Here is a 27,974-nt window from a genome sequence, read left to right as displayed (position 1 = left end):
GCTGATTCCATGTTTATTCTGCTCGTAAACTTAAAACTGGGTTACAAAGCACGTTTTTTTTATTTAAAAAAAAGGAGGAAAGGAAAGAATGGTTGCAGCTCGTTTTTTCTGGCTCCGACCAACTGCTGGTGATATCATGGAGGCGGCTGATGCAGCCTCACGAGAGATTCTCAGAAGGGTCACACAAACGGGATGCTTTAGATCTGAGGCTGAGGCAACAAATTCCACCTGGGAGGGAAATGGGTGTGTGGAGAATTTGGAAGCAGAGATTAGCCCGACTCCCTCCAGATGCTGCTGGATTGGAGTTCCCATCAGCATCCCAGAATATTGGCTGTGCGGATGGGAGTCGGAGTCCGGTAACATCCTGGGGGATGAATGGACGCAGATCACCTCCTGCTCACCAAACATCCCTGGGAAATATCTGGGGGGCAATGGGCTGGGGGGAAGGCTGAACAAGAGAGACAGGAGCAGAGGGAGGCTGGGAGACTAAACTCACAGGTGTGATGAGAGCCCAGGTGGAAGCAGCAGAATTCCCTGGCCCTTTTCATCCAACCCCGCTCCCCAAAAACTGAACCCGGAGCTGAAGTTGCCTTCGACAAGTCCCATTTCCTAATAAAAAGAAAGCTACATCGTTTAATCCTGACACTCTGAGCGGAGAGCCTCGCTCGCCCTCTCCGTTACTGTCGTTCCAAAGTCTGGCAAGGCGTTTCTCTTGCCAAAACGATTCCAAAGAACAAAAAAGGGAAGAGGCGAAGTCGAATCGCCCCTCCAAAAGGTTACCTGGATTCTCAAATTAAGAGCTAAACTGTGTGTATGCGCTCGGGGGAAATGCTTTAAACACTCATTTCTAATAACTGGAACTTAAAAGCAAAAAGAGACCAAAACTTGAGGCCAGTGGCTTCCGTCTCCCCCGAGGCGCATGGAAACAGAGGGACCTAAGAGTTTCTTTTGTGGGTGAAGAGGGACGGCAGACCAGCCTTCCTGGCATGGCACTTGAGTCCGGGGCGCCATCTTCGGCTCCTCACTGCTTGGCTGCCTGACGCCCGGGCTTCTTCTCCTGCTGTCCTCCTCGGCCGCTGCCTGGGATCCCCCCTCGTCCACGGCCACCAAACACACCTGGGGCGGGGGAGAAGAAAAGAGGAAGGGGCTGAGCTCAGGAGAATCCCTTTGCCACTCACCCAGCCACTCTGGGCGGCTCCCAACCGAATATTAAAAACAGCATTAAACCTTAAAAACTCCCCAACACAGGGCTGCCTTCAGATGTCTGCCACGGGGGCCGGATTAAATTGACCGGGGGGCCAGATTAGGCCCCCGATACGGAGTTTGGACAAGACTGTGGCCTCTTTATTCTCTTAGGAGGGATTCAAGGGGTTTTACCAGGAAAATATTAGAAGGCATTTCAGTCGGAAGAAGCCAGACTGAATTGTGTATTTTCTGAAGAAACCCACACGAGTTTGCAACGGGTTTTCTGCTGCGTAAGAAGGGGGATGCACTCTGCAAAGTGGGGAAACTTGCTAGCACGAGTTGGGAAGGATATTAATAAACCACATCTCAAGGCCGGGAGCCCCCTGAAGTGGGAGATTCCCCTGCCGCCCCCCGAGCTCCGGAGAGGGGCTCACCCCTGCCAGTGCCGCCGACTCCACGCCCCTTCTGCTGCTTCTGCTGCGGCATCCCGCCGCGGCCTCTCCCCTTGGACACCACCTCCTCCTTGACCATGTCGATGATCTCGTCCGGGATGCGAAGGTACTTGATGGTGCTTCCGCGGATGTAGCACTCCGGCATCCGCCAGAACTTGTCTCCGTCCTGCTCGAGGGAAAAGGAAGAACGGGGGAAACCAGGACCAAAACAGGTTAAAAAAGAAGAAGACTCAAGACAGAAATAGAATGAAAAGAGCGAGTTCAATAATACAGTGGTATCTTGGTTCCCAAACGCCTTGGTTCTCAAACTCCAAAAACATGGAAGTGTCCTGTTTTTCAAGCGATTTTCAGAAACTGAATGTCCAATGTGGCCGTCAGCTATTGTTTCTGCACCAATCAGAAGCCGCGCCTTGGTTTTCGAACTTTTCGGAAGTCACACAGACTTCCGGAATGGATTAAGTTTGGTGCTTTTGTTTTTGCTCTTTATTTTGTCTTTTTGTTTTTGAGGTGTTTTCGGTTCATTTGTTTTTGTGACTGTGCAGAACCCAGTTCAGCTACTGATTGATTGATTGTGTGACTGTGGAAATGGATAAAAGCCCCCCGCTCCAAACAATGACTGTCATCAGTGCAGGTAAGAAAAAAATAATAATTTTAATTTTTATCATCTACAATACTGTCCTATTTATTTTATAGTACAGTGCATTGATTATTGCTTTCACTTTATGGATCAATGGTCACGTTAAATGGTTGTTTTAGGAGTTGTTTTTTAAAGTCTGGAACGGATTGATCTGTTTTGCATTACTTTCTATGGGAAAGAAGCGCACCTTGGCTTTGGAACGCTTTGGAACGGACTTCCGGAACGGATTAAGTCTGAGACCCAAGGGACCAATGTACTGCTCTCTCCCTATCTTTCTTCCTTTGAACGTTTTCCTGCCCAGCTGGAGGCAATCTCAGGCCGGCTGCCTACAGCCCCTTTGTTTTGGAAGCTTCGTGCTTCTTGTTGCAAAACCGGCTGACACAAACGCTGTCTTTTTAAAGCTGAAGGGGAAACCCCATTTCTAATCCTGCCCCCAGTGTGGTTTCTGCCAACCTGCTTAGCTCTGCGCTAACATTTACCTCCCTCTCTTCCGGAGGAGACTTGAGTTTTGTGCAAAAATGGCTCCTCCCCTGCTGAGCTGAAAAATAAAAGGAGTTTTCCCCGCCCGCTTGCGACTGAAGTCTCGCCAACGCCAGAGCCCGGCCCTCCCATCTCCGAGAAGGTTGGGCTGGAAGGCAGCGCCACCTAATGGACAGCGGGCAAACAGCACCCCACCAAAAGGCAGAAAAGGGATGCTGGTTTGCAAGGCAGTGTGGCACAGGGGTTAGAGAGGGGTTCCCAAATTTGTGAGAGCGCTCCCTGGGATGGCGGGATTATGCTAAGAGGCCCCTAATGGGCTGGCGCCAAAGGTTTGGATGACCCTCAGACTGGGGTTTTTTCTGCTTTTAACTTACTTTATTGAACTTTAAAAAATAACAACACAAAATGAAAATTATCCATAACATCCATTGCCTGCTCTCAAACTTCTGCACCACACTTTGGGAATAAAAATCTGCTTGTGCCACAGTCATTCTCAAAATCATTATTATGGATAAGAAATACATTGGAAAACAAAAGGAGCAGCTCCTAGCTCTGCTTGATTTACAACGTAGAGCACAACTGCGTTATAAAATGGCCATTTGGAAAGTATTAAGCAGTGCAGTGCATCAGTCCCAAAATAAAATTATAAACGAGCCTCTTACATGTGTACCTTAAGGAGGTACACAAGCACAGGGAGAAGTGTGAGCTTGCAGTATCGCTTGAAGCTCTCATTTTGAAGATAATAGTAATAATAATAATAAAAATAGTAATAATGCTCACCCTGGACGTGCAGATGACTTCGCGCAGGTTGATGTTCATCCAGTTGTCACAGCTGACCAGGTGACCATTGTAGGTCTCCCCATTCTTCAGCTCCACCAGCTGGAAAGAGAAGGCGGGAGATTAGATGAAGGAACTGGGCTCCCAGAGCACCAAGATATTGGGGAGGAGGGATGGGGGAAACACCTGGGGCCCTCCAGGGGTCGGGCAACAATCCCCCTCCACATTCCAAAAACACCTCTCCAATCTAAAGAAGCATTTCCCTCCCTCTCTCTCACAGCCCTGGAGGCCTTTTGGGCAGCATTTGACACCCTCACAGCCCTTGCTTTGCCTTCCCAAAGCCCAGGACAGTGGGACCTTGGTTCCTAAATGCCTAAAAAACCCGGAAGTGTTCTGGTTCCTCAACGTTTTTCAGAAGCGGAACATCTGGTGTCAACGATTGTTTCCGAGGCACCTGCGCCAATCAGAACCCGTGCCTTGGTTTCCGAACGGTTTCCGAAAACAAAAATGCAAAATAAAGAGCAAAAACAAAAGTGCCAAACTTAATCCGTTCTGGAAGTCCGTTTGACTTCCAAAATGTTCAAAAACCAAGGTGCGGCTTCTGATTGTTGCAGGCGTCCCGGAAACAAGAGCTGACAGCCGCATCGGATGTTCGGCTTCCAAATTTTTATCAAAAACTGGAAAACTTACTTCTGGGTTTTTGGAGTTTGAGAACCAAGGTCCCACTGTATACCCCGCCTTTCCCTCCCAGGAGTTCAAGGCAGCACTGATAGTTCTCCCCCCTTACAAGGAAGACTAGACCAAGAGGTTTCCCAGGTTTCAGTTCAACACTCTAACGCTACACATCGCTGGCTCTGGTTTGGTTCTAGATTAGTCTCTTCCCCCCAAAAGCCAGTTTTCTGTATGCAGGGATTTAAAAATGAATAAAACTGGAGGCGCATCCAGCCCCAGTCTGAAATTGTACAGCTCAGCAGCCGGTCAGCCTCCTCCTCTGCAGTTTGACTGAAGGCTAGACGCGACCCGGACTCACCATGGGGTGGTTCTGCGCCGTCTTCAGCAAGGAGAGCGGAAGCTGCAAGAGGGGGGCAAATTGGGCAGGTTGAGAAACACACCTGGCAGGTAAAGGAGTCTTCACAGTCGAGCAGACCTTAATTGTTGCCATGCTTTTCAGAACCTAAGCAGAGCCCTGCTGGATCAAACCAAGGGGTCCTGCCCTCACACTGCCCACACAGACACCCCAAAGGGAAGCCCCCCATCAGGACTTGAGCATGCAGCCGCAACTCTCCCCGCTCGAACCGCCCTGAGACCTCCGGGTATAGGGCAGAATATAAATTCAATAAATAAGAATAATTGTGATTCCCAGCTGAACCTAACCCTCAGCTTACCGGGCATCTAGGGAGTGCAGCAGCCCCCCCTTGGAGGGAGGGAAATAAGCCCCCCTTCCATTGCCTTCCTCTAGCAATCTTACCCCAGTAAAATCCACTGAACTCAATGGGGCCGACTGCTGAGCGAATACCTGGAAGATGTGGGGAGCGAACCACCTTGACTGTATCCAAGGGGGAGGCGCACAACCCCCCCCTTCATTGCTTCACACTAATGGCGCAATCTGGTAAATGCTCAATGGGTCTCATCCCTAAAGGAACCGGCTTACCTGGGAGGCGGGGAGGAGCGAACCCCTTTTGCTTGACCCAAGCCCCCTCCCCACGTGAAACCCCCACCTCCTGGTTTGACATTTGCACCGCCATCCGAAGCACATGCCTACTTGGGGCACACTCCATTGAGCTGAATGGGTCCTGCCCCTGAGCAACTCGGCTTGCCTGGGCAGGGGCAGCAAGAGGGAGCCCCCATTGCCTTATCTGGGGCGGGGAGAGAGAGGCTGCTCCATTGCCTTCCTCTGGCCCCCCAGGCACCCACGTCACCCCCTCCCAGGACACTCCATTGAACTGAGTGGGTCCTGCCCCTGAGCGACTCGGCTTGCCTGGGCAGGGGCAGCAAGAGGGAGCCCCCATTGCCTTACCTGGGGCGGGGAGAGAGAGGCTGCTCCATTGCCTTCCTCTGGCCCCCCAGGCACCCACGTCGCCCCCTCCCAGGACACTCCATTGAGCTGAATGGGTCCTGCCCCTGAGCGACTCGGCTCACCTGGGCAGGGGCAGCAAGAGGGAGCCCCCATTGCCTTACCAGCGGTGGGTGGAGAGAGGCCGCTCCATTGCCTTCCTCTAGCCACCCCAGGCTAGAGGATTCCCGCTTTCCCCTTCCCAGGATACTCCATTGAGCTGAGTGGGTCCTGCCTCTGAGTGACTCGGCTCACCTGGGCAGGGGCAGCAAGAGGGAGCCCCCATTGCCTTACCTGGGGCGGGGAGAGAGAGGCTGCTCCATTGCCTTCCTCTGGCCCCCCAGGCTAGAGGATTCCCGCTTTCCCCTTCCCAGGATACTCCATTGAGCTGAGTGGGTCCTGCCTCTGAGTGACTCGGCTCACCTGGGCAGGGGCAGCAAGAGGGAGACCCCATTGCCTTATCTGGGGCGGGGAGAGAGAGGCCGCTCCATTGCCTTCCTCTGGCCCCCCAGGCACCCACGTCGCCCCCTCCCAGGACACTCCATTGAGCTGAGTGGGTCCTGCCCCATAGCCAATCCCCGTGTGAGCCCCCCCTGGTTTGTCCTGGGGCGGAAAGCGCTTCCCCCCCCGGCCTACTCCCGAGTAGACCCTCCCGAGCCCCTCCCCCTTTGCCCGGCCTCACCATCTTCCTTCCCGCTCACGCTGCTGCTCCTGCTGCTGCTGCTCCGCCGCCCCAGCAACGTCGACTTCCGGCTTCCGCCCGCCGAAGGCTTCGGCCTCAGCGCCCGTCCAATGGGGAGCCTCCTGAGCCGCGGCCGTAAAGCGACGTCGGGAGCGGCGGGCGCGACAGTGTCGCAAAAACGCCGCTTTACCCAGCAGGCCCCGCGGCGGAGCAAGGGGCGCCTGGCCCACAATGCAGCGCGGCGGCTGCTTCTGCCTCTGGCAAAGAGGAGAAAATATTAAAGAAATATTCGCCTCCTTTGATTTTGTGGTGCGGGGTTTCTTTAGTAAAAACACAACTAAAATACAAAATAATAAGCAATTTTTTTGTGAGCTCCTACTTGGCATGAGCTCAGCTCATTTTCTTTTCTAAATACTTTTAAACTAAAACCACAATTTCACTTTTTAGTGTGTTGCAAAATGGAAAAAAAATATGCACTACTGCATCATTGTGTGTGTGATTTTCATAGTTGTTTGGCTTTTTTGCAAGCGGCTTCCCATTGTTTTCTGCAGAAAAAGCAGGAAAATCATCATCATTTCTCATTTGTATACCGCCTTTCTATCTTGCAATACTCAAGGCGGTTTACAAGCTGAAGAAACAGAAAATGCACATCTTATCACAATCTAATGCAATACAAAAATGTGATAAAACACCTTTAAAATAGGCAGCCTACATCAAAAAAGTAACATTCATCAATTAGAATAGTATAAAATAATAATATCAACATATAAAAGTGAAACAGAAATCCACTCAACAGTTACAATAATATCTAAACTAGAATCAATAAAACAAGGGCAAGCCGCCCACATGTACATAAAACAATACAATACTCATGGAGAAGCGGGGGGGGGGGGGCAAGGCAGGTGGAAGGAGGCCTTGCCTGAGGGAGTCTCACAAATCACAATATGTATTGAATGTATCTCCCCCTCCTGTTTCAGTAGCAAACAGTGGCTGGCAGGGATGACCTGGGCTTGAGTTCAAGGAAGGCAGCGCAGAATAGACGGAGCGATATCCATCGGCCTTGAGCAGCAAGCAGGCGAGGGAGAGAGGAAAAGGACAAGGCTGACTCATGCTGTCAACAAAAAAAATGCCCTTTTTCCTTATGGGGTTATCCCAGAGCCCATATAGAGTCCTTACATAGGTTCCCTATTGGTAGGAGAAGATAACAGAGGCCAACCAGAGAATATTGAGAAGCAAAGCAGCTAGTAAGCCTGATCTTTATTGATCTGTTGCAACAGGGTGCTCCCCTCACCCGCAGGAGAGAGGAGGAACCCTGAAAAAGGGCGAAAAATGACTTTTGAAATTGCCACCTTGTAGATCAAACCACCCCCAGAAACATCATACGTACATCACAGAAGGGATGTAACCTAAGACCACCCCTCAGATACATGACACCTACATCACAGAAAAGGTGGTCTTAAAACAGAAATTTGAACATTGTTTTTCTCCTGTTGTTGTTTATCTAGAAGGTTACTTGATTGGATTTCCTGGGTAGCCTGGCCAGTCTTTTGTAATGATAAATACTTAGTTCCTGGGCCAGGTCACAGGCTCACACCCTATATATATCTTAAATGTATCCTTAAGACAGGATTTGTGAGGAAAGAGAAAACATTTGCTCAGTTTAGGAATCAAAATGGTTCCAGGTTGGTCTTCCTGTGCTGATCTATGTACGTGCTCGGTTGGTATACTTATGAACATTACCGTATATCTAAGACCATAAAATTCCTATCACACTCACGCCGATTTAATGGCACCCAGAAAAGAACCCCACCTTTGCCGTGGGGCCTGGCACCTGCTGCCTGTCCTCTGCCAAACTGACTCCGCTGCCCTTTCGACTTAAGCAGCTCAGATAGTGGGCAGCAAAGGTCTGCTGCCCTTGTGGTTGAATTATAATATTGACTGGATGAGAACTCTGGCAGCTCCCCTCAGCGGAAGGATGGAAATAATTCTGGATTGGCGTTCTTGTATAGTGGCAGAGGTACCAGCCATAGCTGTCAAGCGTCCCTTATTTGGTGGGACAGTTCCTTATTCCAGGGCCATGTCCCGCTGCTGTCCCTTATTGATGATGTCCCTTAAATAAGCTACTGAAGGTAATGGGGCCCTTTCTATGTCCTGCTGTGCTTTGTCAACAACAAATTGTTGCTGTTTTTTTTCTGTTGAATATATTTTTGCTTGCTTGCTTAGTCGTTTAGTCGTGTCCGACTCTTCGTGACCCCCTGGACCAGAGCACGCCAGGCCCTCTTGTCTTCCACTGCCTCCCGCATTTTGGTCAGACTCATGCTGGTAGCTTCGAGAACACTGTCCCACCATCTCATCCTCCGTCGTCCCCTTCTCCTTGTGCCCTCCATCTTTCCCAACATCAGGGTCTTCTCCAGGGAGTCTTCTCTTCTCATGAGGTGGCCAAAGTCTTGGAGCCTCAGCTTCACAATCTGTCCTTCCAGTGAGCACTCAGGGCTGCTTTCCTTCAGAATGGAGAGGTTGGATCTTCTTGCAGTCCATGGGAGACTCTTGAGTCTCCTCCAGCACCAGAATTCAAAAGCCTCCATTCTTCGGCGATCAGCCTTCTTGATGGTCCAGCTCTCACTTCCACACAGCACTACTGGGAAAACCAGAGCTTTAACTACACGGACCTTTGTTGGCAAGGTGATGTCTCTGCTTTTTAAGATGCTGTCTAGGTTTGCCATCGCCTTTCTCCCAAGGAGCAGGCGTCTCTTAATTTTGTGACTGCTGTCACCATCTGCAGTGATCATGGAGCCCAAGAAAGTAAAATCTGTCACTGCCTCCATTTATTCCCCTTCTATTTGCCAGGAGGTGATGGGACCAGTGGCCATGATCTTCGTTTTTTTGATGTTGAGCTTCAGACCATATTTTGCTCTCTCCTCTTTCACCCTCATTAAAAGGTTCTTTAATTCCTCCTCACTTTCTGCCATCAAGGTTGTGTCATCTGCATATCTGAGGTTGTTGATATTTGTTCCAGCAATCTTAATTCTGGCTAGGGATTCATCCAGCCCAGCCTTTCGCATGATGAATTCTGCATATAAGTTAAATAAGCAGGGAAACAAAATACAGCCTTGCCGTACTCCTTTCCCAATTTTGAACCACCTTTCCCAATTTTGAACCAGTTGAATATATGCTATATGGTAATTTATGGACCTAATAGGTATCTCAAGCCATTTGCACGCAACAAAATATGTATTTTATAAAAGTAATTGTTGATCCCTTATTTTGGCTGCTGATCCCTAATTTTTGAGGCTTCTGGTCTCTTATTTTCAAATCTGTAAGTTGACAGCGATGGACGCAAGGGAGAGGGAGACATGAAAAGGGAAGAGTGACACACGAATGCACACGCCCTCAGACGTAAATAGTGATGGGTTCTGGGTAGGGAAAGGGCTGTAAGGGAGGATAGAGGTAGGAAAAGGGTAGAGGGGTCTCTAATGTAGGAAAGGGGTAGAGCTCTGTGGCCCCTCTGCCCCTTTTCTACTTCTGAGGCCGCTCTACCCTTTTCATAGTTCTGTGGCCCCTCTACCCCTTTCCTGCCTCTGAGGCTCCTCTACCCTTTTCATAGCTCTGTGGCTCCTCTACCCCTCTACGATTTTCATAGCTCTGTGGCCCCTCTACCCCTTTTCTACCTCTGAGACGCCTCTACACTTTCCATAGCTCTGTGGCCCCTCTACCCCATTTCTACCTCTGAAACACCTCTACTCTTTCATAGCTCTGTGGCTCCTCTACCCTTTTCTACCTCTGAGATGCCTCTACACTTTTCATAGCTCTGAGTCCCCTTTACCCCATTCTACCTCTGTGGCCCCTCTACCCTTTTCATAGCTCTATAGCCCCCATTCCTACCTCTGAGACCCCTCTACGCTTTTCATAGCTCTATGGCCCCCCTCTACCCCCATTCTTACCTCTGAGACCCCTCTACCCTTTTCATAGCTCTATGTTCCCCTCCAACCCCATTCTACCTCTGAGACCCCTCTACCCTTTTCATAGCTCTATGCCCCCACCCTGTTCGACCTCTGAGACACCTCTACACTTTTCATAGCTCTATGGCCCCCTTTACCCAATTCGACCTCTGAGATACCTCTACACTTTTCCTAGCTCTATGGCCCCCTTTACCCAATTCGACCTCTGAGATACCTCTACACTTTTCCTAGCTCTATGGCCCCCTTTACCCAATTCGACCTCTGAGATACCTCTATACTTTTCATAGCTCTATGGCCCCCTTTACCTAATTCGACCTCTGAGATACCTCTATACTTTTCATAGCTCTATGGGTAGAGGGGGCCATAGAGCTAGGAAAAGTGTAGAGGTATCTCAGAGGTAGAATTAGGTAAAGGGGGCCATAGAGCTAGGAAAAGTGTAGAGGTATCTCAGAGGTAGAATTGGGGCCATAGAGCTATGAAAAGGGTAGAGGTGTCTCAGAGGTAGAATAGGGTTGGAGAGGAACATAGAGCTATGAAAAGGGTAGAGGGGTCTCAGAGGTAGGAATGGGGGTGGAGGGGCCATAGAGCTAGGAAAAGGGTAGAGAGGTCTCAGAGGAAGAATGGGGGTAGAGAGGCCACAGAGCTATGAAAATGCAGAGGGGCTTCAGAGGTAGGAAAGGGGTAGAGGGGCCATAGAGCTAGGAAAAGGGTAGAGGGGTCTCAGAGGTAGGAGTGGGGGTAGAGGGGCCACAGAGCTATGAAAAGATAATTACAATAAGGCATAAATTTAAAAAGGAAAGATGTCTGGGAGTTGCCGGGAGCCGCTCTGGCCCTCCCCTCTCTATGGCGAGGCCGGAAAGAGGACGCTGGAGGGGAGAGCATCGAGAGGGCGCTCGGGTGCCGCTCTAGGCTTCCCTCTCGCCGCCTCCTCCTTGCGGGGGGCGGTCACGTGCGGGGGCGGGGCCTGGCCCGGGGGCGGGGCTCGCTGGCTGGCTGGCTCAGTCGCCTCAAGTTGGCCGGGCAGGAGGGAGGCCGGCGGGGCAGGAGCCATGGAGAAGCCGCGGCGGCTGGTGGTGGTGACGGGTAAGGGCGGCGGCCTGGAGCCAGAGGAGGGGGCCGGGTTGGGGTTTTATGGGGGGGGCCGAATTCCTGAGGGGGGGAAGCATTTCAGGGCCGAACTTTGTCCCGCCTGGAAATGCGCCCCCCCACCTCCCGCGACCCCCGCCTCTGGTTCCCCCCGCCTCTGGTTCCCCCCCTTCCCAATAAACGAAAGTTCGGACTTGTCACTAACTTGCAACTTGTTTCTGTTTCTCTTCCTCCCCTCCACTTTTTTTAAAAAATTTAAAAAATCCACTCTTGCCTCGTTTAATTAATGCTCAATAATTGGCCCCTCCCTCTTCAGATCCTTCCTCTCTTTTTCCTGGTTTTTTTTTATTATAAACTTGTCTCTTCGGAAAATTCTAAAGAAATGAATAAATGGTGCGCTTTCCCGTTATGTGATTGAAGAAGCAACAGTTTAATTAATGCTAATTAACTGGCCCCTCCCTCTTTTGATCCTTCCTCTCTCTCCTGTTTTTTTAAACTTAACTCTTCTCAAAATCAATAATAAATAAACGCTGTGGTTTCCCGTTATGTGACTGCAGAAGCAAGAGTCAGCCGCACCCAACAGAGCCCTCTAGGATTAAACTCTTCCTTTTCTTCCATCCCCCTTTCTTTCTGCTGCTGCTCCAGCCCTTTTAACTCCCCTCCCCTGAATCATCTCCCTGAAATCATCTCTCCTTCCCTCTTGCTCATTTTCTTTTGACCCTTCCCCTCAATGCCTCCTTCTCTCCTTCCAGCCTTTCCAAAGCTCCTCCTCCTTAACTCCCCCCAATAACTATATTTATCATCGCCTCATTCAAATTGTTACCTACTGAAATTTTAAACCAGATCTTATGGGAAAGTGGCGTGAAGGGTGGTTTTGGGGGGGCAGGAGAAGAAGGTTCCTAGTTGTGCTTTTGTGAAAGGAATCCCTGGGCAATTTAGGGCGATTGTGTGAGAATTATGTTGCATGTGTGGTTGAGCAAAGCTCTTTTCGTTGTGTGTTATTGAGGGGGGGTGTCCTCTTGGCTAACACTCATAAATTATTATTTTTATTAACAATAAAGGCGCAGTGTTACTGACACCATTTTAAGGTGGCATATAAACAGTCAGGTTTTTTTGTTTGTGTGTTGGAAGAAAATCAGATTCCCGTTGTCATGCTCTGTGTTTCAAGGCTAGCTTAACTTGCCCTGGGAAAGTCCCATGGAAATTGGCTCACGGTCTGTTGTTGTGTCTCTTGTCTGAGATGTGGGGGGGGGGGAGGCTGGCTTCTTCGCCAACTCCCCCTCTCTCCGCTTTCTGGGGGCGGACTCCTTTTTCCCTGCAGCTGCAGCTGGAGACCTTGGAATCATATGCAAACTCCGACAAGTGGTTGAATGCACAGCCTCCTCTTAATTCCCCAGATTCTCCCCCCCCCCAAAAAAAACCCAGCTCTGAAATCACGCCTAGGGGAAGACGGGTTGGGGGTGGGGAAGCCAGTGGAGTTGACTTACAAGAAAAGAGTCCAAAAATGTTGCTCCCGGGAGTTTTCCTGCAGTGGGTTATTCGAAACAGCAGAGTTGTGTCAGAGAGGGAGGAGGGGCCGGAGAAAGCTGGGGGGGGTGAGGCACAAAAGGGGGTGGGATCTGGGGGGGGGGGTGAGCAGAGAGATGGGAACGGCCTCTGGACTGGGGGATGGGGCTCAGAGGAGTGACACGCTTCTTCCCACCTGCGCTTCCCCGTCATGGGAGTCAGAGCAGCACCCTCTGGATTCTGTGGCCTGAATTCGAACCCGAGACGCACCCACTTGGCTCCTGGCAGCGAAAGAGGTGCTGGACTTTGGAGCCCCATTGCTGAGATCTCCAGCCGAGCCTGTGAAGCTGTTCTTGCACACCTGTGGAGCACGACTGCCTTGCAGACGTGTTGAAAGTAAAATTGGATTTATTTTTTATTTTTTTGCAGAGGAGACCTTCCTTTTCTTGCCGCAAGAGGAGAGCACTGAGTGCCACAGGCGTCATGTCCACAAGTGCGCTCTCTCTCTCTCTCTCTCTGTGTGTCAAGATAATCTGGCATTTGGGAGCAGCTGGCTTCACGCTAATTAGCCAAGGAGGCCTCTGGTGAGCCCAAGCACCCAGAAGGACTCTGAAACACTCTATTGAATTCTTATCTGATGGCAGGCCTCTCTCCTTGGCTGTGGAAGGAAGAATGGAACACAAAAGGAGCCCTCTGTCTGGGGGGGGGGGAGAAGAGGGAGGGCGGCTGTCTCCCCTGCGCACACAAACACACTCTCTGCAGCTATGTAGCAGGCCGGCACCTGTAGGATTACCAAGCTGAAATTGTGCTCTCGGAGTTATGGCTGTCAGTTTCCTTATTTCTGTAATGAAAAAGGGAGAGGAAAGGTTGACGATGCTTTTCTTGGAACAAATAGGCCCGGTTTTTAGGTTCCCTGTAGGATGACCTTTGGGTGACCGGACTTGGAAATGTTGCTTAAAGTTTGGCTGTCTTTCTCCCTCGTTCTGGGTCAAAAATGGTGGGCAGGCAGATTAGAGCCATGGAACTTCCTGCAGGTCCCTTTTTATGAGTCTGGGGCTGCGTAGGAACTGCCAGTATGAATTGCCTTCCTTGTATCTTAGGTTTCTGAAGAAGTGTGCATGCACACGAAAGCTCATACCAAGAACTAACTTACTTGGTCTCTAAGGTGCTACGGGACAATTTTTTAAACTTTTTTTTATTTCTACTGCGTCAGACCAACACGGCTACCTACCTGAATCTAGGTTTTTTTTATTTTTATTTGGGATATCTCACTCCAGGAAACTGACACTCACCTTAATATCTAGCATCCCTTTCTCCTAAGGGTGCCCAGACCCCCCCCCCCAATTTAATGCTTTCTGTAAATGGGTAGCTGGTCTCCCCTAAACTCAAGATCTTTGTGGGGGATAGGCAAATTCTGGCACTTATGGGCGCACAAAGGAGGCATGCATGTCAACAGAAGCTTACTGCCCGATCTGTGCGGTTTTACCAGCCTTGCAAATAGCAGCTCGCCTATGGTGAGTAGAAACAGGCCTCCAGATGACCAGGTACCAATACTTTGTGCTTGTAATAAAAAATTATTGCCATGTCAGCAAGCTCCTCCAGTACAGTAAGGAAAAATCTGACCTCTCACGGGCCCTGGGCGACTTAACCATTAGCTGGAGTGCAGAATCCAAGACGTTCTCATTCAGTAATTACAATTATGGGTTGCTAGTTAACTGAAGTTACTCATTACTGAGCCAAAGGAGCATTCTTCGCAGAATGCTGTTGTAACCTTTGCGTCTTGGGCCAATTCTTACGTAACGCAGCTTTGTCAAAGGAAATGTTTACTAAGTAAAAAATCTGGTCTGGAGGAAAGAGCGTTGGACTTAAGACCCCATCGACTTGAGTTCAGATTCCACCGGGGGGTAAGAGGTTAGCTGAGAAAGCCAGTCTCTGCCTGCCTGTCCTACCTTCTAGGGTTCTTGTGAAGCCAGAGTGCAGGTGGGCGTTTGCATTCTTGTGTGTGGATTTGAGTGGCAACTGGTACACTCATGCCTGGGCTGGCAGAGCTTGACCACAGCAGCTGCTGACTTCAGGGTTTGATGACTGCAGTCCACTCTCTGTGAGGGTTTGATCCAGAACCTGCAGTTAGTGCAGAATGCTGCAGCATAGTTGCTGACAAGTCCCTGTCTGCAGGAACACCTCTGCATAGGTGTTAATTTTAAGACTGTATATAAAAGTCCATAGCTGCTTATTGCCTTGATCTCTTTGATCTGCTGAGTTGGCAAAGACTTGCTTTTGCAATTCATCATCATCATCACTTTTAATTTGTATGCCGTCTTTCTATCTTGCAATACTCGAGGTGGTTTGCAAGCTGAAGAAACAAAGAATGTACACCGGGGGTCAGCAAACCTTTTCAGCAGGGGGCCAGTCCACTGTCCCTCAAACCATGTGGGGGGCCGGACTATATTTTTTTGGGGGGGGAATGAACGAATTTCTATGCCCCACAAATAACCCAGAGATGCATTTTAAATAAAAGGACACATTCTACTCATGTAAAAACACGCTGATTCCTGGACCTTCCACGGGTCAGATTGAGAAGGCGATGGGGTCAGATCCGGCCCCCAGGCCTTAGTTTGCCTACTGATGCCTTCTAACAATCTAATGCAATATAAAAAAGGAGAATAAAGCATAACTTTAAAATGAGCAACCTACATCAAGAAAGTAACATTCAGCAGTCATTAGAATCATAATATCAGCATATAAAAAGTAAACATAAAATCACTCTTGACAATTACAATAAACAATTTCTAAACTACCATCAATAAAACAACGGCAAGCCACTGTGCATAAAATAATACAATACAAATTGAGAAGCAGAGACTGGAGGGTGGGGCAAGGCAGGTGGAAGAAGGCCCTGCCTGATGAAGTCTCTCCCCTCTTGAAAGAAGTGAATCCCTTGGCGTGGCAGGACCCACACTTTGACTCAGAGGACCATGGAGTTGAGCCGGAAAGGGACCCTGAGGACCATCCAGCCCCTGCAATGCAGCTGTCCCTGACGGGGACCAGACCTGCAACCTGGGCGTCATCAGAACTCCCTGCTTAAAACAGTTTTTCTTTTGGCAAAGACACTCCAGAGCATGTAGAAGTTGAGTTTTCTCTCTTTCAGGACAAAGGTGCTTCTGCTGGTACAATTAACAGTGTTTGTGTCCCCATCACTTGCAAGAGGGAGGGGGGAAGTTAAATCTCTCAACCAGTTTTGAGGGGGTATTTTTGTTTCGTTTGGGGGGGGGCCTGGGGAGGTGGCAGGAAATGTATTTCCAAATAGCGGTGGAAAGTAGTGTGTCCCAGGAGAATATCGAGGTCAACAGTATCAAAAACAATCCAGTGGATCTTACTTCAGAGTAGACCTGCATAGGATGGAGAATTTTAGCATGGTTTAGTGGTTAGGGTGTCACACTAGAGACCAGGGTTCCAATACCCCCATCACTGTCTCCTCTCTCAGTCTAGTCCTCCCTCCAAGGACTGTTGTGAGAATAAAATGGGGAGAATTCTGCTGACTGCCTTGAACTCCTTGAAGTTATGGGTGAGAGATGGGGAGTGGCAGCGCATGATTGGGGGAGACAATCGGTGGCTCTGCCCATGTTGCTGGACTCCAAATCCCAGCAGCCATCACGGCTTGGCGGTGGGATGGTGGGAGTTGGAGTCGTCAAAGATTTGGCACGCCCAGATCCAGGCTGCCAGCCGTGCTGGGATGTGGCCAGTGTGGTCTCGGACCTGGGAGAGACCCGAGTTCAGATCCCCACTCAGCTGTGAGGTGGCCAGGTACCCGGCCAAGCCTCCCTGGCAGGGCTGTTCTGAGGATGGCAGTGGGAAAGGCTGGGGGGAGAGGGGAGTCAGCCTTGCTTGGGGGCGCTCAGACCCGCCAGCGAGCCCAGAGCCACGTCGGTGAAACCTCTGCTTGTGTCGTTCCAGGGTTTGGCCCGTTCGGGGAGCATTCGGTCAATGCCAGCTGGATCGCAGTTCAGGTAAACGGCGCGAGTTCTCAAGTTCTTTGTTCCATAGAAAGTAATGCAAAATGGATCAATCCATTCCAGGCTTTTATAAGCAACTCCTAAAACAAGAATTTAACGTGAATTTTTCTATCCAACGAGACCGTTGACCCATAAAATGAAAGTAATAAACAATGTACTGCAGTCACGCAATCAACCAACCAACCAGTACCTGAACTGGGTTCCGCACAGTCGCAAAAACAAAACAAAAAGAGCCGCAAAAACAAAAACACAAAATAAATAGCAAAAACAGACAGACCTCAGCGTAACGCTCAAAACGGAAGTGTGGCACTCAAATTGGACGCCTAACACTCAAAACGAAGCACATTCGTCCAAGCCCTGGGCCACATAGCAACTGAGATTCTAAGTGAGGCGAATTGCAAAATTGCGCCTGAAAGCCTGGCTCCGAATTTAAGGCACAGCCGACCTGCTGAACGGGAAGTTGGTGCCCCCCCCCACTCCATCCCGGTTGCAGGGTCCCCTCCCCTTCTAAGTCAGGAGCTCTGGGAATATTCCTTTTTCCGAATGCTTTCAAATTAAACTCTGAGCCCGTAATCAATTGCAGCCGACTAATGGACAGCCAGCCAGATGTCTGGGCCATGACTGTGTTCGCATCTCTCTCTCTCCCCCCTCTCCTATTCTGCCCCCTCCCCTCCTTCAAAACCAGCTTCTTGTATTTGGCAAGGCCCTGGGCTGCAGGCGAGACGGATCCTGGCTCCCGGCCTCTGGTGCAGAATGCCTGGGGAAAGGTGTTTTGACACCTGAACTTTGCCTCCTAGCTAGATGTCCAACAATAAGGGGTGGGTGGCCTGGTGGGGGGGCGCGCCAAGAAGAGAACAAATGGTGTTGGGGGGGGCGTTGTTCTTAATCAAGCCTTTGCCATACTGGACATGCGTCCTAGAACTATTCTTTAATGGAATACATCTTGACTTTCGTTTAGAAAAATGGACTTGGAGAGGGCCATCTAGTTAACCCCCCCAGCCTTGCAGGAATCCACCTTTTGCCCAGTGTGGGGCTCAAAGCCATGGCCCCCAGATTAAGAGCCGCCTGCTCTTCCCCAACTGAGTTGCGCCAGCCGGCAGTTCCACAGAAGGGACCAAGGTCTGCCCTCTTAAGGTGATTCAGGCCCTCTGCCTGGTTCCCTGTTCCTGCAGTGAAGGAACCCCCAGAAGGCCCTTGGGAGAGGGACCCCGGTGTCCGGGGTGGAGACGCTCCTTCAGGTCTACTGGGCCAGCTAAAGAGGCGGATTGGCATTTGAGAGTGTGAGCTTGCAAAAGTGGCTCCCTTGAATCCCAGGAAATGGTCTCCAGTGGGAGTGAGTTCCACAGTTCAACTGCGCATGAAGGAGGACTTTCTTTTCTCTCCTCAGTGCCGCAACTTCTGGTGTTAGTTGCGGTGTTAGCCCATGTTCCCCCATTGTCTGCTTTTTAAAATACAGAGCTCAATTTTATCAGCCTAGTTTCTTTGCCCTTGGGGAAACTCTGACAAGTTTTATATTTCAGTAGCGGACACCAATCCTCATGTAGCCAAGTTCCTCGCTGTGTCCTTCAAAACGAGGACATGTTTGTTAAAAGGAAAGGTAAGGAGTCTGTATTTTGAAACTCCTTTTTTATTGTGGATTTGGTTACACACTTGCCTTAAAAGTCACCGTCTGTGTGCATGCAAAGAGGGAGGGTGTCCCCTCTGCTGTGGTTGCCTTAATAATCGGAGAGAAATTGGGTTCAGCTCCCATTGAAAGGCGCCCCTTCCTCATTCCTGCTTCCCAGGTGAACTCAGATGAAGCCATTCTTCGAAATTTGCGCTTCTCAAACATTTTGCAACACAGTTCTTCCCCCCTGTGTTAAGGGGAAGGAAAAACTTGCGTGCCTTGGTATGGTTTACCGTGAAACGTGTGCGTTCGGGAGACAAGAGCGTTCAAAAATGAGCTTCGTTAGGGAAAATTGCTTTGGGAAAAGGGTGCAGACAAACATGTTACCATACTTTTCTGTGTATAAGACTAGAGTTTTTTTACTCCAAAATGATGTTAAAAAAGAGGGGTCGTCTTACACCTGGGGGGGGGTCATCTTCCTCCATTTTCATAAATTTGAGTCCCCAAAAATGTACACACGGAAAAATGTGGTAATTTGGAGGAATCAGCAGTAAAATGTTGACGAATTTTTGGGAGGGCGGTTAATTTTTTAAGCTGAATTTAAGCCTGGGAAAACGAGAAACAGAAACGGAATGCCTGTCCCCCCCATCCCTAAATGTTTATGGCCCCCCCACGGAGAAAAATCCCTGGCTGGTCTTGAGTCTCCAGCACCATCTCAGCCGAAAGTTTTCCCCTGCGTTGAGCTGCGAGGTGGGGGTTTCTTTTGCCTCTTCCCTGTCCCAGCCTGGAGGGGCCCCTGCAAAAAAGAGGCAGCCCACCCCAGGCGGCTTTTGAGCACGTGCAAAGTGGACCTTTGTGTCTGTCTCAGACAGGACTTCATGGAGCTGACTGGACACAAAGACCTGTGTCTGAGTTTCTGAGTTCCAGACGGTGTGATCTGCATTTTAATAGACACAAAAATCAATTAAACAATCTTTGTAAATCCTCCCCCGGCTTTCGGGGGGGGGCATGCTAAGCAGGTTCCTGCTTTAATAAGACTTGGGCGTCCTGCATCCGAAAGCTTTTGAAGGAAAAAAGAACGGAGGGGCGGGGGGGAGAAAGACCCCCCCTCCAATTCCTTTTCTCCTGTTTAAGGGATTTATTTTCCCCCTCCAGGGTTGAATGTGTGTCTCTCACCCCCCCAACCCAGCCTAGAACTGTCCCAACTTGAAAGTGCTCAGTGGATCTTGGGGAGACCCTCAAAGCCCCCCTGCCCCGCCTTGACAGTATTATGATTATGATTGTTTTATAGAATATTTCTGTTGCATTTCCATTTTTTAATATTAAAACACACTTTTATTGTTCACCCTACTTTTTGCTCATATGAGCTTATTGACTTCCCGCCTTCTGGCTTTCAAAACTCATCTTTATATCATAGCAATCGCACACCCTCCCTTTTCCATTTTTTCTGCTTCTGCTGCTCTCAATTTTAAATAAGCGTAAAAAGGTGTCAGTCTTTAACATTGGCAAGACTTCTTACAACCCTGCTAGTGCTGACGGAATTATTAGGAAGCGCCCAGAGCCTGCTTGCTCCTCCAGGCTCTTTTGCCCCATTGAAGACGGATCTTTGCAGAGCGAAGGCGCACAGCTCGCCGTTTGCAAAATCAAAATTCACAAAGGCTTTCACTTTCCCAAGCCGAATCTGCTCTTTTTTGCAGGGACACGCTTTTTGGCAAGCGGGCCGTTTCTTTTAATCTAAAAAGTTGGCCTGTGGTCCAGCAGGTTGCCGGGGGCCCAGGTGTGTCCTGCGGACTGTGAAGATGAGGGGGGGCTCCTGCTCCTCTCATTTTCCAAATCCCTCAGAGGAGGGAGGTCAGAGCAGTGAGTCTCCCCCTCCCTCCTAGACAATCACTGTCAGGACGTCTAGACAGACCAGATAAGGATATTAGATTCGCACAAAGCGGCCCATTGTGGAGAGGTCAGGGAATCGGTCACACACGTGGTTCCCCCTTTCTGCATTTGTCAGGTATGCCCAAGGCAGCGGGGAAGAATGTTTGGTGGCGGGGAATGTGGTCTCTCTCTTTCTCCCCCCTTTTAATAATCCACGCGTGGTTTTAAAAAATAAAATACAAGTGTTGTTCCTTCCAGATTTTGCAGAAAAAAACAGCAGCAACCCAAACCCAGTATATCTTTCAGCAAGGAGTTAGTAAAGTGCACTGGAGAGGAAGCCAAGTGTTCAAACCTGAAGGAGAGACAGAGAGAGGGGGGGAAGGGGGTTGAACTCTAAGCACCCCAGATGGGCTGGTGTTTAAAAAGGAGATCCCCCCCAAAAGATCCAGTTTATTTGATTTCACGAAATTCATATCCCGCTTGTAAAACGCACACCAAAGCAGTTCATGAAAATGCTGAAACAATATAATGATCCCTTAGTAAAGCTTTCCCCAAAAGTTAACGGAGGCTAGGAACAGAACAAATGTCCCGCCAGCTTTCTGAGCATCTGGGAAGAGTTGTCCAAACAGAAATCTGTTCCGTAATCCTGTCCTCACCGTGGCCGACCAGAATTCCCAACGGGAAATTTGCAAGCAGGATTTTGCAGAAGAGCACGTCCCTCTCCTGTGCTTCCCAGCACCTGGGATTCAGCAGCCTTGCTGCCTCCGTGGGGGGGTTGGGGCCCCCTCCTCCTCCATGGACTGGGCTGGCCCTCTCTCAGAGCCAAAGAGCTGCCTCCTGCAGCAGGGAGTTCCATAGTTTAACTCTGCTGTGCAAAGAAGTCCTTTGTCTTTTGTTGTTGTTGTTTAGTCCTTTAGTCACGTCCGACTTGCCTGCCCTGAATTTTCTGGTGTTCGGCTTCAAGTCCCAGCCTCCAAATGTGTTTGGGAGAGGACTGTGTTGACCTTCAGGCAGGGGAGGGCATTCTTGAGGTGCCCCCTCCCCATTTCATCTCCCCACTTGGCACCCTCCTTAAGCCGTGCCTCTTCTTCCCGATAGTGAGTCCTCGGCGTTCCATCTTCCTCGGCAAACAAGCCACGTTTGAGTTTGTTTTTTTCTCTGCTTAAAAATTGCCCCCCCCCCCACGTTGTTCTCCTTTCCAGGAGCTGGAGAAGCTGGGCCTTGGAGACGACGTCGACCTCCACGTCTGCGAAATCCCAGTGGAATACCAGGCTGTGGAGCGGCTCATCCCTGCCTTGTGGAAGAAGCACAGCCCGCAAGTGAGTGAGTGAATGGCCGGGGGGGGAAGAGACGACACAGCAGCCGGGTGCCCACAGGAAGCTGCCTTACAGAGAGTCGTCATCATCATCATCATTTATTATTTATACCCCACACCACTCTGGGCGGCTTCCAACAAGAGATTAAAAATACATTAAAACATCAGTCATTAGAAACTTCCCTAAACAGGGCTGCCTTCAGATGTCTTCTAAAAGTCAGGTAGTTGTTGATTTCTTTGGCATCTTGTGGGAGGGTGTTTCGCAAGGCAGGCGCCACCACCGAGAAGGCCCTCTGCCTGGTTCCCTGTAACCTCGCTTCTTGCAGTGAGGGAACCACCAGAAGGCCCTCGGGAGAGGGACCCTGGTGTCCGGGGTGGAGACGCTCCTTCAGGGATGCTGGGCCATTTAGGACTTTCAAAGTCAGCACCAACCCTTTGAATTGTGCTTGGAAACGTCCTGGGAGCCCAAGCAGGTCTTTCAGGACTGGTGTTATGTGGTCTCCACTCCCAGTCCCCAGTCTGGCTGCCGCATTCTGGATTAGTTGTAGTTTCCGGGTCACCTTCAAAGGGAGCCCCACGGAGAGCACGCTGTAGTAAACCATTGGGCCCACACTGGCTGGCAGCAGTGACTCTCCGTAGGTCCTGACAGGACATCTCTCCAAACCCTGCCGGAAGGTGCTGGAACCCTTTTCCCGTTGTCATGAAGTGTCCTGGGTGCTTTAGCTGAGATTCCAGCATTGCAGAGGGTTGTTGGGGCTCTACAATTTCATAATTCATAACACAGCACCCATTTAAATAAGAATATAGGACGCTGTCTTCTTTGGCCCATCTAGCTCAGACCTGGCAACAGTTCTCTCTCTTTTTCAAATAAGATTTTTCATAATACAGTAAGGTAAAAGAAACTAATCTAAATCAAAACCCAAAGAGAGAAAGAGAGAGAGAGAGAGAGGGAAAACACCAAAGGGAAGGAAAACCAAAAATAGAAAATAAATTTTAAAAGGACATCCAGTTTTCTGCCTGTCAGTTACGTAAAATAAAATATTTGCTGTATGAAAGCCCCCCCCCTTTTCCTTGCATCGGGGGAGGGAGGGATATTCCAAGCCCTGCTGCTGGAGAGGCGGACGATTGGCACAGCGCAGCTCCTGTTCCCTTGCAGCTGGTGGTGCACGTGGGCCTGTCGGGCATGGCCACCACGGTGACGCTGGAAAAGTGCGGCCACAACATCGGCTACCGCGGCCTGGACAACTGCCGCTTCTGCCCGGGCTCCCAGTGCTGCATCGAGGGGGGCCCCGAGTGCATCGACTCCGTCATCGACATGGACGCCGTCTGCAAGAGGGTCTCCACCCTGGGGCTGGACGTCGCCGTGACGATATCGAAGGATGCCGGCAGGTAGGCGGGGCAGAATCCCCGGCTGGCGACAGAAGGAAGCCCCCCTGGCTCAGTGGTAAGGCTGAGCCCCAAACCCTGGAGAGCCTCTGCCCCCCAGGGCAGGTGGAGGGAAGGGTCTGCTCCTTTCGAAAGCAGGTCTCCCTGGTCCTCTGTTGCGGCAGGGAGTTCCGTAGTTGAACAATTAAAATCAGTTAAGCAAAGGCCAAAGCAGCTCAGGACCTCAATGTCTTATGGACCGCCTCTCCCCATGCGAACCGATGCTGACCCTGTGCTTGTCATCCCGGGACGCAGGTGGCACTGGGGTCTCAACCACTGAGCCTCTTGGGCTTGCTGACTGGAAGGTCGGCAGTTCAAATCCCTGCAACGGGGTGAGCTCCCATTGCTCAGTCCCTGCTCCTGCCAACCTACCAGTTCGAAAGCATGCCAGTGCAAGTAAATAAATAGGTACCGCTGCGGTGGGAAGGTAAACGGCGTTTCCGTGCGCTCTGGTTTCCAACACAGTGTCCCGTTGCGCCAGAAGCGGTTTAGTCCTGCTGGCCACATGACCTGGAAAGCCGTCTGCGGACAAAGGCCGGCTCCCTCAGCCTGAAAGTGAGACAAGCGCTGCAACCCCATAGTCGCCTTTGACTGGACTTAACCACCCAGGGGTCCTTTACCCCTTACCCATGCCCCCCACTCCCTGAGAGGTCCAGAGGGCAGCAACACGAGAACAGGGTCTTCTCTGCGTTGGCTCCCCGTCTGTGAGATGCTCTCCCCAGAAAGGCTCACCTGGTTGCCACCATTGCATGTCCTTAGGCAAAACCAGTCCTCTTTACCCATGAAATAATCTATTGCCTATTAAAGCTGGGGGGGGGCTGTTACTATGATTATTTTATTATGCTTTTTGTTGTGTTTTTACTGCTATGAATTCTTAATGTTGCACCCGCCCCCTTGGATCTCTGAATAGAGGGCAGTACGGTCATCCCTTGGTACTCAAACACTGCAAACCTGGAAGGAAGTGTTCCAGTTTGTGAACTTTTTTTGGAAGCCGAACGTGCTCCGCTTTGAGTGCCACACTTCCGTTTTGAGACTGCAGTACATTGTTCACTGCTTTCATTTTATGGATCGATGTAAAATTCATGTTAAATGGCCGTTTTAGGGGTTGTTTTTAAAAGTCTGGAATGGGTTAATCCGTTTTGCATGACTTCCTATGGGAAAGCAGCGCGCCTTGGTTTTGGAACGGACTTCTGGGACCACTGTAAATCAAATTAACGCTAGCGAAGCGAGAAAGCCGTCTCTGCAGAGAGCCAAGTTCTGCCGTTTAGCTCCGAGTTCTAATCCCCGGCTTCTCCTCCCTGCAGGTACCTCTGCGACTTCACCTACTACACCTCGCTGTACCACAGCCACGGCCGCTCGGCCTTCGTCCACGTTCCCCCGCTGGGGAGGCCCTACAGCGCCGAGCAGCTGGGGCGAGCCCTGCAGGCCATCATCGCGGCGATGCTCAGCGACTTGAAACACTCGGACAGCAACATCAATTGCCACAACGAGCACTGAGGCACGAGCCCCGGGTCCCGCCTGCTCCCTCGCTCTTGCACTTCCGGGAAAAAAGAAACTTTTCTCACAGTACCTTGGGGGCGGGGGGGGCGGGTTTTCCTTCCTGATTTTGAGCCGCAGGGCCCTCTCTGTCTGGTGATCAACGATAACTCCCCGAGAACGATTTTGCACCCTCTTTCAATTCTCCAGGTCCCCCCTTTCCAGACACAACTGGAGCAGTTTTTATTTTTGGATCGCCGCGGAGGAGTCGAAGCGTTTGGTTTTTTTTAATTGTGTGTCTAGGATTTTGGAGGGGAGGGGCCTCCTGTGATATCCAAGAATCCAAGCCCCAATTTGTATGAAAATTTTTGAGTCCTCTCTCAACTTGGGTTTTTCAAAAAGGGCGCATACAAAAACGTTGTAGCTTAAAGCAGAGGGCAGCAGAACGTACTCCTGCCCGGGGGAATTTTCTAACCCCTCGTCAAGTGGAGCTTTCCACTCTGCCAGCCCCCAAACGTCTCTGATGCCCTCTTGGCAAATGCTTTGGGGCACGAAAGGGGGAGGGGTGGAGAGAGGCCTCCTTTGCTCTGACCTAGTTTTTTTTGGGGGGGGGGGTTGTTGGAGCAGATGCCTCTTGGGGTCCCCTCCTGTTATTTTTTTAAAGAAAGAACGGACCTCTTTGCATTACTGCCTTTTTCAAACCTGGCAACTACATACCTCTGCATCCGAAGCACATACCTTCTCTTCGGCTGGGTCTTGCTCCAGGAACTGGGGGCTGCCTTCTCCCCCCCCCCCAACACACCCCTGGCCCTCTTTTCCAGTGCCTCAAAAGCTAGATGCTGCTCAGACCCCACCCCAAACACCACTTTGTACCTTAGAATCTCAGCGTGGTACTAGATCCCTTTTCTGAACTTTTTTTGCTGTGTCCTGGGGGGGCCTCTGGAGTAAAACTGGAATGGTGCCGCCTCCTTGATGACACTTCCTAAGAAGATTTTTTTTGGGGGGGGGAGACACCTGAGACTCGCCCAGACTCCTTTTCTTGCCCGGCAGAGCTGTTTCTCTGTGGTTGGGGCAGAAGATCCAACGGCCCCTGTCTGAAAAACATTCTGGATTCTGGCAAAGAAGGGCTGCCCTTACAAGTATTGCAGGAAAAAAAATGCTTATTTCCTCGTTTGAACATGGCAGGATGAGGCCGCCATGCTCAGCAGAGCTCAAAGAGTCTCGTTTTCAAAACCAGCGCGCCAACTTCGCTCTAAAAAAGTCACGCAGACTTAAAAGGAGACGAACCTGAGTGCTTAAAAATCCTGAATGGAGTTGGCTCCATTCCCGTCGCAGGCTCTCCCGTCAAAATAGAGCTACATGACTAATGTCTTGGCTTAGAAGGAGGAGGAAAGTGGAAATATGTGGATCCTTCTCTTCCCCCTCCCCTTTCTTTTTGTAAAAGAAAAGTTGATTGCTATTTGAATCTCTTAAAATCTTTAATTGGTTCTGCCTTCTCTAGTAACTCTCAGTGAGAGTTCCCCAAGGGCCCGCCTGCTTAGCCCAGTGGAACTGTCTTTGCGAGCGAGAGCCACGGGGTTCGGAGCCGCTTTCTGGCCTCGCCAAGGGGACAAGTGGCGGTGGGCGGCTTTGTGGACTGTGAAAACCCTTGGGTATCTGAAGTGTCTTGACTCTCAGCTCGTAGAGTCTACAATGGCTCCTGTTTTTGTTCAGTACAGGGTTTTGGGTGGGGGGGCGCGATCTGTGGCTGGCCAAATGTCGTTGGAGCCCATCTCCCCTCGTCAATATTGCCCCTGACTGCTGCCTGTCCAGCTCTCCAGTCCTGCATGGTGTGACCAGGAAGTTCGGTGAAGGGTCACAGAAATCGGACAGTGAGAAATATTTGAACATACATGCCTTACCGGTCTTCAAAGTAGCCCCCTCATGGTCCAAATTGTAGCTCAGTGAGAGAAGACGGGGCCAGTTTCAAGCCCTGGCTTCTCCAGGCAGAGCTGGGAATTCCCACTTTCCCAAAATCCTGCCAGTCAGTGTAGAACTGAGCTTGATCGACCCAGGAATCCACCATGGAGCTTCTTCCTGGCTTCCACTGAGCCACAAATTTGGGAGCATGCTGTTGCCACTTGGGTCCTCCTTTTGGGCTCTCCTGGAGAGAGGAGGCTGGGCTGAGTGGGCGTGATCCGGCATGCTCTTCTTAGTTTCCTTGTGGAACCTCCATAGACAGAGCCAGCTTAGCCTTAGGACAGTGGAGAAGAAGAGCAGAAGGCAGCTGCTGCGCTCTCATCCTGAGGACAGGGTGCTGGGCCTAATCCAGCAGTTCATGGCTGTCCTCCCACAAACAGGGCAGTCCGCATTCTCTCTGGCCTGCGCAGTGTGCTCTTCCTGTGTCTGCCCATTTTAGTCCTGTGGGCTCTGGGTTTCCCGGAGAATTCCCAGTCTGCCACCTGTCTCCCTTTATCCAGTGCCCTCAATCGCCCCCTTCAAACTTGAGCGTGCCAGATATTCAGGAATCCCACCTCCCATCATCGCCAGTCAGTCGGTCAACCCGTCTCCTTTAGTGGAATATGCCTACGATTGTTCAGTAGAAAGGAAACCCTGGAGAAGTCGGTGTCATTTAATCTTGCTTTCAAGCATGAGGTTTAAATATTTCTTGTGGACTTTTGCAGTAAAACGAGACATGTGCAATGGGTTTTGATCTGTTTCATAGCATATTCCAGCTGGCAATTTCGCAGAGGGCATTTCTTGTAAGGGAAAAAGCTCTCAATCCTGAAAGTCCCGCCATTTCATTCTGTTCCTTCCATTTCTGGGCCGCTTTTCACTCGCGCATGTCACAAAGTGACTTGCAAACAAGGACAGAACATCACGACGACAGCGTAAATCACATAGAATAATTACCAATCGTCAGTAAAACAACTCTTTTCTGTAAAGCACTATTAACAAAACAACAATAAAAATGAAGCCAAACAGCAGCTACACCCTTCCTGTTCTGGCTGAGAGCAGAGGATCCAAAATGCAGTGTTGGGAATGTCTCCCTTTTGCAAACCCTGGAGAACAGCTGCCCATTAGTCAGAAGCGCTGAGCCCGACTTCTACAGACGCCTTCCTCTGTTTTTATGAAGTTGCTTCTGTTTTTCCATCTCAGGAATCCCACAAAAGCTCCACACTGCCCCCGCCTCACTTTTACATTGCTAGCTAGAATATGTAATTTATTTTATAATCTTACAGTTTTCACAAATAATTTGATTTGGGGTGGAGGGGGGAGGGAGAGGGAGGGGCCCACCGCTGTTTCTCCGAGGAACCTTCACTTGGGTGCTGATTTGTTTTTAAAGTTGCATTAAAAGTCATTTTTATTTAAGTCGTTACAGAATTAAATGCGTGTGTTGGTGTTATTATTTTCCCTTTCTCTCTCCTGTCCTGTTAAGTTTGCAGACTCATAAAGTATCCCCGTCTGAACGGA

At 50.2% G+C, this 27,974-nt stretch overlaps 2 protein-coding genes across 2 annotated transcripts; one reads left to right on the top strand and one right to left on the bottom strand.

The window, feature by feature from the left end:
* On the bottom strand, positions 1–6,366 carry LSM4 (LSM4 homolog, U6 small nuclear RNA and mRNA degradation associated). Its single transcript, XM_081896058.1, has 5 exons — positions 6,267–6,366; positions 4,562–4,603; positions 3,535–3,633; positions 1,620–1,803; positions 1–1,116 (listed from the first exon to the last, which is right to left on the bottom strand). Exons 1-5 carry the CDS (start codon positions 6,267–6,269, stop codon positions 1,022–1,024), a joined length of 423 nt encoding a protein of 140 aa, XP_081752184.1. The 5' UTR covers positions 6,270–6,366; the 3' UTR covers positions 1–1,021.
* Positions 6,367–11,202: 4,836 nt separating this feature from the next.
* PGPEP1 (pyroglutamyl-peptidase I) lies at positions 11,203–27,889 on the top strand. Its single transcript, XM_081895928.1, has 5 exons — positions 11,203–11,308; positions 16,772–16,824; positions 21,508–21,624; positions 22,777–23,009; positions 24,350–27,889. The coding sequence occupies exons 1-5, from the start codon at positions 11,275–11,277 to the stop codon at positions 24,540–24,542; spliced, it is 630 nt and encodes a 209-aa protein (XP_081752054.1). The 5' UTR covers positions 11,203–11,274; the 3' UTR covers positions 24,543–27,889.
* The last annotated feature ends 85 nt before the right edge of the window (positions 27,890–27,974 follow it).

The sequence above is a fragment of the Podarcis melisellensis genome (genome assembly GCF_964234715.1).
Source record: "Podarcis melisellensis genome assembly, chromosome: 18".
Taxonomy (NCBI): domain Eukaryota; kingdom Metazoa; phylum Chordata; class Lepidosauria; order Squamata; family Lacertidae; genus Podarcis; species Podarcis melisellensis.
Note: the sequence above shows the minus strand (reverse complement) of the source record. Positions and strands in the feature narration are given on the sequence as shown.